General features: G+C 35.5%; 2 protein-coding genes across 2 annotated transcripts; both read right to left on the bottom strand.

Annotated features, from left to right (window-relative positions):
* Nucleotides 1-3,117: 3,117 nt before the first annotated feature.
* On the bottom strand, nucleotides 3,118-8,378 carry LOC101896644 (proliferation-associated protein 2G4). Its single transcript, XM_005184614.4, has 7 exons — nucleotides 8,208-8,378; nucleotides 7,588-7,685; nucleotides 7,384-7,520; nucleotides 7,157-7,319; nucleotides 6,147-6,461; nucleotides 5,684-5,816; nucleotides 3,118-4,163 (listed from the first exon to the last, which is right to left on the bottom strand). The coding sequence occupies exons 1-7, from the start codon at nucleotides 8,290-8,292 to the stop codon at nucleotides 3,913-3,915; spliced, it is 1,182 nt and encodes a 393-aa protein (XP_005184671.1). The 5' UTR covers nucleotides 8,293-8,378; the 3' UTR covers nucleotides 3,118-3,912.
* Nucleotides 8,379-8,918: 540 nt separating this feature from the next.
* On the bottom strand, nucleotides 8,919-10,039 carry LOC101897513 (putative nudix hydrolase 6). Its single transcript, XM_005184620.4, has 3 exons — nucleotides 9,456-10,039; nucleotides 9,259-9,395; nucleotides 8,919-9,197 (listed from the first exon to the last, which is right to left on the bottom strand). The coding sequence occupies exons 1-3, from the start codon at nucleotides 9,884-9,886 to the stop codon at nucleotides 8,923-8,925; spliced, it is 843 nt and encodes a 280-aa protein (XP_005184677.3). The 5' UTR covers nucleotides 9,887-10,039; the 3' UTR covers nucleotides 8,919-8,922.
* Between the last annotated feature and the right edge of the window lie 341 nt (nucleotides 10,040-10,380).

Raw genomic sequence — 10,380 nt, 5'->3', positions numbered from 1 at the left:
TTTGATTGCGCTGCTTACACAACTAATCCTGAAATAATGCTTTCTTTAACAAAGGGGAGTGTTGTCAAATCGAGAAGCGAAATGAGAAATATATCATAAATATGAACTAAATACACGTGAGCTACCATATCGGTGAGGTTGGGCAAAGAATTGCAAGAGAGCGAACATAAAGCGAAAATTTACTTTATGCGTTTATCGGACATCAACAGTGACATAGCCAGACTGCCATGTGTATGTGAATGGAAATACACAGATGCAATGAAGGTACCGGCAGCAAAGGTGGCATTAATTCAAAAATTGCAACGCATTGATCCGCTCAAATATAAAATTTTAAACATGAATAACTGTCGATTATAGGTGAAGGGTGGACATAGCCCAAATAATCATATTTTCCGATACCATACCATCATTCAGTATGATCGGCTGGGCTTGGATAATCGTGGTTTATGTGTTGTAACTATATAAAATATACTTTGTAATTCGTTTAAAAATTGAGATTTTCATAGGTTATTTTTAGGCCACTAAAATTTGCAGAGAGGTGGTGTGCCCCTGGATCATGGTTTGTTTAACCCCAACATTCAGTATTTAGCCGATTCTACTGAAAGTTTAAATTTAGGCCCCGTTTTTTTTCTAAGACAATGGAAAATGGGAACAAAACTAAAAACTACACTCATGGCTTTCTTCCGACAGGCTTTCCGTATGAAAGTATATTTTTACATCATTTATTAAAAATAAATATTAAAAAAAGATTTAAACTCATATAAGTGTACACCAAAAATTAAAATTTTCTCAAAGATCGTGACAATTTTTCAGTTTTTGCACCACTTGACAATTCAAGAGCAAGTGACTTAATTTGGCCTTCAGTTTCGAGAATATATTTTACTGAAACCTATTTGTATGAAAAATGTTTACTGTTTTCGAGTTGTCGAGTGTTCTAGTGCAAGTCCGTGGCATCAGAATAAATGCCGAATTTAATCGCGAAATAATCTTCGGATACCAATCCGTTGGACTATTGTTTCTGGAGTATTTTGGAAAGTAAGGTTGGCACTAAAAATACCAAAGTGTCGATCACCTCAAGCAAGCGCTTTTCCGGGAATGGGTCAAAATACCGCAGATCCATAATTCGTGCCAAAGGTGCGAATTCGAACAAATCTAATCTTATTTTAAAATTTTATTTATTTCCAACATTTTTTGCTTTCATTTAATAAAAACTAAAAAAAAAATGTAAATTTTATTTCGTATGTCTTTGTTGCAGTTTTTTCATCTCACCCTGTACAACGTTTTTGGAGATTAATATGTACTTGTAAATAACAACAGCTATATTCCATTTAGGAGAGGCAAGCATGTCAACATAATACAAAGAAATCCTCCAAAATTTGATGTTTATTTTCTTTCCATTTTCCCATATGTCTGCATTTTTTTTTTGGCTTTAGTTCCCCCTTAAATTTTGTTTTAACATGTTATGGTTTTATTATATTTATTATTTCGCATTGTATTATTCCATTAATTTTGTACGATTTACTGGTTTGACCCGAAACCACCATAGGTTGTAGTTAACAGATTTGACTTGGAGAAACATTTTTAGGTCAAAAGTCTTCATAACACTCCTTTTGTGGTTTCAGTTGAAGGCTACGCTGGAAATATTGTTCGATGATTTCCGCAGCACATGTCCGGTCCAACCATCTTTTTAAGCCCTTCTTGCAGAAGAAGTTTGAGAACTTAGAATACTTCCATTGGTTTGTAGTCGACAGACTTGGCTTGGATATTTGATCAAAAAGTCTTTGTGTCGTCTCCTACATCGTGACCCTTGGGGGTGTCAATCGAAAGCTAGGCTAGCAATATTATTCGATGATTTCAGCAGCACATGGCTTAACCTCTTCATTTCTTCAAGACTTTTTTAATTCAATGTTAGTGATCTAGTTGTTACAACGCCTAATTGGCATTAAATATTCCTTATACAGCAGCAAATAAAGTCTTCAAGTTGTGTTTGTTCCTTTGAAGCATACGAGTCCATTTGAAATTTTGTATTTTCCATGTGACCCTAAAAAATAAAATACGTTTGTTATCATTTAAAACAATTTTAATTAAAAATATATAGTTCCTTTAAAATATTTTGTCTCAGCTCTCATAATCTTCCAATCTTCGGCTTTTGGCAAACCCCATTCTAGAAACACGTCGTCTGGTATAAAGAAAAATAACTACATACCAGAGAAAGTGGCCATGTTTACACAGAACAATAACCACTGTATTTCCTGAATTTCATTCGCTTCGAACCTCAAGCGCTTATTTCTAATCATGGACAATATTTTTAAATATTTTTGTTTCTTAAATTGGATACTTACCTAAACACAAATGAAGAGGAGGACGGTCGAGAAATGTGAATCTGCAAAGAAATTAAAATTGTTATATATTACAATATGATCTTATGGAAAGTAAGGGGTAAAGTTGGAAACTTTTGAAATAGTGTCTCAGATCTCATAATCTTACAATCTTCGGACTTCAATCAATATCAAATCGAAAGTACACCAAACTTGTGTAACATTTCAAAAGAACGTCCACAAACGAAAGTGATTTGGATTGACACAGAACCAAATGCACGCTATGTACCTTCATTAAGTTATCGATCTTCATCCTCAAGCGCTGGTTTTTAATCATTGACAAATTTCAAAGGTATTGAATGTTTTTTATTTAATTTGCAGACTTTTTTTTTGAATTGATATTAAAACAGTTTTCAATTAAAAAAAGAACGAAAATGAAACAAATAAAAATTTATAATTCTGCAAATTTTGGAAAAATAATAAATTTCACTTACCTTTTGACGGAAAGTAAATGAAACGTTGACCAATTTTTTAGACGTGGCTGTCACTTATCGATTAGAAGTTTGGTAGTTCGGAATCGCAGAAATGTGTGGTGTTAAAATGGTGCAGGAGGGTTGCCTTTAGTTGAACTTTTGTTGTAACAATACGCTGGAAATACATTTCGGAGAGTAAGCTTAGGCCATGTAGTAACGACTTAAAAAACCTCTTTCGGAGCCATTAAAATCTGTAAAAATCTGTTGAAGAAAAAAGTCCACATCCTCCAAAAACGGATTCCTTGATAAAAAAAAAATCAAACATGTTTTCCAGGGTTTCTTCTCTTGTTGTTTTAAAGAATTTTTCTTTTTATTTAGTTTAGCGTTTCTCTTTTTTAATTATTTTCAATAATTTTGGAAAAAAACGAATTCAAACTCAATTTATAGACAATTTTTTGAAAATTATCTCTCGTCCCACCATATCTACTCGTGAGATATGTGAGACTATCCTCTGTAAACACACACGCGCACACAAGCAGGCATAAGTGTGTGCATGTGTTGGTTGGTTTCCTATATTCTTTTGTTCTTATTTCGATTTCATTGTCCGCGTAATGAATTTAATTCTATTTACTGAATAAAAATATAAAAATTATAAAATATCTTTCGAATTTTATAATAATAGTAGTAATAAAAAAAAATGGTAAAATACATAATTTTGTGTGGGGGGAATTTGAGGGGGGTAGAGTAGATATTCAAATTGATTGACTCAATTATGTGGTATAGGTAAAGTAGTAACAAACTTTAGATCTCTGCTATTCATATGTGAATGATGATATTGTAACCTTTATGATGTGATACAATAAAAGAAACATTCTCTTCTTAGAGGGGGGCTGGCGCTGTAGAACGAGAGCATAGATATTTTGTTGGAACTACTCCCAATTTGCATGGGAAGTAGTTCCTTTTATTACTCCCACATTGTGAATAAATTTATTGCTTGTTGGATGTTTTTCTTTTATCTATGGGAGTTAATTTGTGTTGTTGCTATTTTTCTTGCAGTTGATTGATGTTCTTTAAAAGTTCACATTGCAAAAGGCAGTAATACGGATAGTTTTAAAATCTGTTTAGGCCTTGGTCTCCACAGCAGCTGGTGCGGGAGTGGCAGCATCTGTTCCAGCAGTGGCAGCTTTTTTCTTGGCATGGCCTTTGCCCTTTTTAGTGGGTTGCAATGGAGTGGCAACAAGTTCCTTAAGTTCAGCTTGCGCTATGCTATGCTCACTGACAAAGTTCTCTGTGGCGAAGGGGAGTCCAGTGACCAAATTAACACCGTTGGGCATCAATAAAACTGTGTGTTTGAATTGGGCCACATATTCACCTGAAAATAGCGAAAGAGAAAAAAAAAACATTGTTTTAAAATGTTTAAGATTAAAAAGAGGAATTGTTTCAATAAAACCCCCTACCATAAGGAAAACGAATAGCTAGAACCTACATCTGACCCTCGTGTTTATTTATTTCATTCCTTAATGCCTACAGTTGTCTAAGCTACCAAGAACACTTGGTATATACAGAGTGAGATGAAAAAACTGCAACCAACTTCAGACTGCCGTCATTTCTAAGACAATCGTCCGAGGGCTGCTAAAATTATTCCAGTGACAGATCATTATATTGTTTACAAGCGTACAAAACATTTTGGTGAGAATTTTCCAGAAAAAAAGGTATTCGTAATGGAATTCAAACGTGATAGTGTAATTTCTTTATATTTGACTGGAAAACCACAAGTGGCTATCGTTAGAGCACTCTAGCATTTTAATGTGAATACATCTTTTGTGTCTCGTACCATCGCTCGTTACCGTTATACTGGTAGCGTAGCCCGACGCCAAGGAAGTGGACGGAAGAAAACAGCAACCTCAGCAGAAATGGTTCGAAAAGTAGCGACTTGATCGCAACCCGCGTCGCAATGGCCGAAAAATGGCTCGTGAGCTGAACATATAGGAATATTCTATTCGGCAAATATTGAAAAATGAGCTCGGGGTAAAGCCATTGAAATTCCAAAAAGTGCAAGAACTTACACCGCAACAGAAAGAAAATAGGCTCAAAAGAGCTAAAGAGTTGCTTCGCTTGGGCGAAAGTTATGAACTGCCGAATTTGGTTTTCTCCGTCTCCGATGAGAAAACATTCGTTGTCCAGCAGTTTGTAAACAAACCAAATTATCGTGTTTACTTTGATGCTATTTCCGACATCTTTTGCTTTCAATCAATGAATTTAAAAAAAAAGTTAAAATTATGGCGTTTGACTTTGTTGCAGTTTTTTTTATCTGACCCTGTACAGGCGTGGACTAGGACATTTCTCGACATTTGTATTTAATAAGAAACTTCAATCGAACTCGAAAAAATGTAACCAATTCGACAGATTCCTTATTAGAGTATTTGCTATAGCAAGGTGTCTGGCCGCATTGACAATTGAAATGTGCACATATACGGAATTAAGCCTCGCATGGAAATTACCATAAAGATCGGGATCGAAAATACCTAAATGCCATGAAAAAATTCAAGTTAAAAGTACACAGACAAAATAAAATTTCTCTTAAACATTTTACCCATAATCCGACCTTTGCTAACAATAAATAAAATGTTTTTATGACGTGCCTTATATGTCAATAAAATCTGGTCGTATAGCTATTGAAGTACAATGCAAAATTTTAAATAATTTTGTCCTTGACAAGAAACTTCAATTGAATTCGAATAAGTAAAACCAATTCAACAGATTTCCCAGCAAAAGTTTTAATCTGGCAGGGTGTCTGGCCGCAAAGACAATTGAAATGTGCTCAAATACGGAATTAATCTCTGCCCAAAAAATGATTGTTATTTCAAAAATGTATTTTCAAAAAATACTTACTTGGCTTTTCGTACAAGACTTGGAAGGGTTCAATCATTTTGTGGGACATGCATTCCACAACACCCATGCGCGCCTTGGTTTCCTCCTCGAAACTGCGAATATTGAAGGGCATGTTTCCGTATTTTGTTTTAACCTACATTGAAGACAATGGCATAAAAATATACGTTAATAACCTATAACAATTTTTTTACAATTTAAAATTCCTGTTTTTGTAGATGTCTCAGATCTCATAATCTTACAATCTCTGGGTTTCAGCCAATAGCTCACCAGAAACAATACGCCAATTTGTTTGGGCCCATAAGAGAGCAATAAACAAAAAGTGGAAAGGTCTCAGTGTTCACCCAGAACAGAAACCCTTGTATGTTTCAGTTACTTATCAGCATCCTACCCTCAAGCGCTAGTTTTTAATCATTGACATTTGTGTTGTTAGCTTTTCAATATTTCTATGAACAATTGTGCTTACCTCAGCCAAAAGAGCACGAGATGTTTTCAATTTAAGCATGTAGTTTTCATCGGTCTTCTTGTAAATTGACACTTTAGTATCCTTTTCCCGGCCAATACCCTCGCCCGTGCTAACAATAACATCGATGGCATAGACTTCGTGGGTTTCAAAAGTGCACTTTTCATGTTCCTTGCGTTGAGCCTCGCTTGGATTTTGAATGATAGTCTTTTCGCCATCGATTTTGAATTGTTTCAATTCGTGACTGAGCATACCCTCAATGGGTTTGCACTTGTACGATTCGCTGATTTGTTGTACGGCTTCGGTAATGGCATAGTTCTAAAATGATAAGAGATTTATTGAAAAACAATATTTAATCTGGGGCTACGAAGACAACAATCAATACAATTGATAAGATTAGATTAGGTAAATATTAAATTGAATTTCTAAAAAAAATTAATATATTCTATGAGGACATCTCTATATACCCTTACGATGAAATTTTTTCTTTGCAAGTGTTGAGATGTTTTCAATGTATGTTATAGTTAAAAACAATCCGTTGCTTGCAAATGCAAAGCGAACGACCTCTCTACTATCCATCATCTAATATTGTATCCATTTTTCAAAGCAACAATTAATAGGGCTATTGAAAGTTGCAGTATGCTTCAATGGAAGTAGTATTGATGTATGCAAGTGTTGAGATGTTTCAAATTGCAAAAAATTTGAAACAATCCGTTTCTTGCAATAGACATTCCAATTATTCTAAAAGGCGCATTATGCTGCGAAATGATTGATAATCGTTATCACAAATTTCAATTTTTTAAACGAAATAAAAACGCATTATAGACAACTTCTATAATGGACTTTTTTTGACACAAAAGACCAAAATCACTTCAGTTAGCTAACTTGATTTATGCAAGTGTTGAGATGTTTCCAATGGTATGTAATTGGTAACAATCCGTTGCTTGCAATATCTAGGAGCACATTTACATATATAATAAAATCAAGCCCTTTAAAAACATTTCTCAACTTACATTGTTTCCAGATTTAAGAAGCCTTAAGGCAGCTTGGACAGCCCAGTAAGCAGCCAAAGTCACATCAGCTTTACGTCCAGTAACTTTCTTGTCAGCCGAGGCTCCAACAATGACCGTATGTGCTGCAACAGCAATGAAGCCATCAATGTGGGCACCCAAATCACTAAAAAGCAAAAAAGATTATAAGCACACAATGCCATAGATTTATACAATTTAAAATTGCTAACATTTTGACAACATCGCCATCCTTCAATACATAATCGGGATCATTCTTGGACGGAGAAAAGTGGCAAACACAATTATTGACAGAGAGGCAGGTGGGGAATGCAATACCTTTTTTCAGATCCTTTTCTTTTTTGTAGACCTATTTAAAGACAGAAAATGTGTTTCTTAAAAACTGCAAAACATTACTACAAGACGACAATACATACCTTGTTTGTTTCTTCTGTTAGAAGATTATCAGACTTTGTGCAAATATCTCTTACAGAAGCATCGGCCACACAGAGATCAATGACAGTTTTTAATGTTCCTAAAAAAACAACAACAAATTTCATTTGTTAAATAAAAAATGATCATGTCAATAACCAGATTATCAGCTCAATAACTGATATTGCGTGGCAGTGCAAAGCAAAGCGCAGCAAACAAAGTAACCAGCCACGTTAAAAAAGTACGTAGCACTTTCTCGAAATGCCGATGCTATTTTTGTTTGTAAGGCAACAAAGAACGTGAAGAAACGCTTACATTTCGTAATTGCTGAAATCCTTTGAATATTTGTAATCACTGTGACCACACGCAAAGGCTATTGGGTAGCTGCCGCTACCCTACAGACCGCTTTGTTACAATATTTAGGTTATGTTTCACTTCAGCTAACGGCAGAAGCGCCGCGTGGCTTTCGCTTTCACACTACACACAGTCGACGACGATACATTTTTGGCATCAGCGCAACGAAACAACGACGATACTGGTTAGTTGGCTGTCGCTTGCTTGGTATTGACCACCAACTTTTTTCATTGATTACCATCATCCAGAGAGGATATTTTACATTACTTACTGTTCACAATTTCGCCCGCCAATTTGTATTTGGTAACAACCAAATCTTCGGCAATGGTCTTCTCTTCTTTTTCAATTTCTGCCATGACTTTCTTCAAGATTCAATCACAATTAAAATAACACAAATAATCTTTGCGTGCAAATACTTTGTCAGTGCTACCAAACTGTGTGGGGAAAATTTTTTGACAGTACCATGGGAAGTGTTCAGAAAGAATGTAGCAGAAAATGGTGTGTCTGTACGGAAGGTGTGTGACAAAATATGCCTTATTCTATTTTAACTTTAGTTTACGTTGATAAACGGATGAAAAAAGTATTAAAATGAATAGAAGATGATTTATTCTATAAATTTATATAAAAATTTAAGTAAAAAATGCATATTGTCAGTAATAAAGTCTTATAATACCAGATATGTGCCATATGAATGAAAAACGTTCCACCACTATTGCCAAAGTTGAATGAAAAAAATACTCAAAGTTTACTTTTTCAAAAATCGGTTTGTTGTTTCTTAATCTTAAAACTCAAAATACGTATCCCTTGAATTCTAAACACCCTCCAGTGGTAAAGTCTTGTAGAAGTTTCTTCGGTCTGTTGAGAAAGCGCCTCGTTTTCACTCTTTCCTCTAACTGCAATTAAAAAAGGTTCCTGTTTGTCCTGTCGTGATGGAACCGCTGTGGTCTGTTTCCCCCTGATTGACAAATAATTTAATTTCACATTCGCTACCAATGCGCATTTAATAGTTTAATAATCTTTTCAATTATCCACGAATGATTGGCATGTAATTCCTTATTTCTATCCAAATCCATCCATTGGACTTTGGCGGCATCATCACCGGCCGATAACTTAAGTTTACCAACTTGTGTTCCCGTCTCATCATGGAAATTATAGGCCACTGTTTCCATCCAGGCATTGTCTGTATTACGATAATCGTCGACATAACCTTTATATACTTCTGTGCCCTGGGCAAAGAAATTCTCCACCATTTGTTGGTCCTCTGAGACTAGTTTAAACATTGGAATGAGTACTTTTTAAGAGTCTAAGAGAAATTATCTTACCAAAGCTATCCAAGGCCTCTTCCATGAATTCTCGCCGCAGTGTGGTGGATACTTTTTCACCAGGATCCACCATACCACCTGGTATGGCCCACATTTTATTGTCACGTCTTTGTATGGCAACCATTTGGAGAATATTTCTGGGAAATGATTTAAAATATAAAGGTAAGTGCCTAGATATTCTACGTTAGCTCACAAACTTCTTAGTTTCCAAATGCTTGACAACATTGCCATCGGCATCACGTTTCCATCTGGTAACTATTGGATCGGCTGCATGATTTGGACCCCATCTACCCAAAATACCACGTCCTCTCAGGCCAGTACGTCCCATAGGATTCAGCGGATACCCACAGTCATCGATAGCATATTCACCATTAAAGGACACTCTATTTACATTGCCATCCAAACAGTTCCATTTGGGTTGAAATTCTTTATTTTGGATATCAGGATCAGCCCACACTTGACCGGCGATATGGGCTGATGTATACGTTGGTGGATCATATTCGAATGGCACATTCCAGGGAACATATTTATCGGGAACTGGAAACCGTTTTACCTCACTTCGAGGGTACACATTGTTGCGGCAGGTTGCATGTAGAATCATAGTAGCGAGCAGAGGACTTTTCGTCATAACGATTCAGTTCAGTTGGGCTGTGACTCGTTCCAGAGTAAACAGTTCAAGTGTATTATTCTGCGAAAGGAACGATCGGAACCATGTTCATAACTTCCCTTTATCTAGTTCTTTTACTCAAAGATGTGTTGAGTGTTTTACATCTTGGATTTTTCTACTTCCTTGGTGCAAAAAAACTTTTGTAATTGACTTGTAAAATATTGAACATAGATTTGCGAACATCAGAAAAATTAAGCGAATATATATGTATTTTGTTTACACATGGAAAGAGACAGCTGATGTTTGAATGTTAGTGCAAAGAGAATGCAGAGTACTAAAATACCCGTTAGCCACAGTATTCACATGAACGAGATAGTGGGCCTAGTTCCTTTTAAGAAAGGAAAAGTCAGAAAGTGGATTCCCTTCTGTGAACGAGTTTACAATTTAGCGGAAGAATTTAAAGTACGTTTACACAGTCCGAATTTATATTAGGCAATTTTACTTACGGCAAATCT

The sequence above is a fragment of the Musca domestica genome, unplaced genomic scaffold (genome assembly GCF_030504385.1).
Source record: "Musca domestica strain aabys unplaced genomic scaffold, Musca_domestica.polishedcontigs.V.1.1 15, whole genome shotgun sequence".
NCBI lineage: Eukaryota > Metazoa > Arthropoda > Insecta > Diptera > Muscidae > Musca > Musca domestica.
Note: the sequence above shows the minus strand (reverse complement) of the source record. Positions and strands in the feature narration are given on the sequence as shown.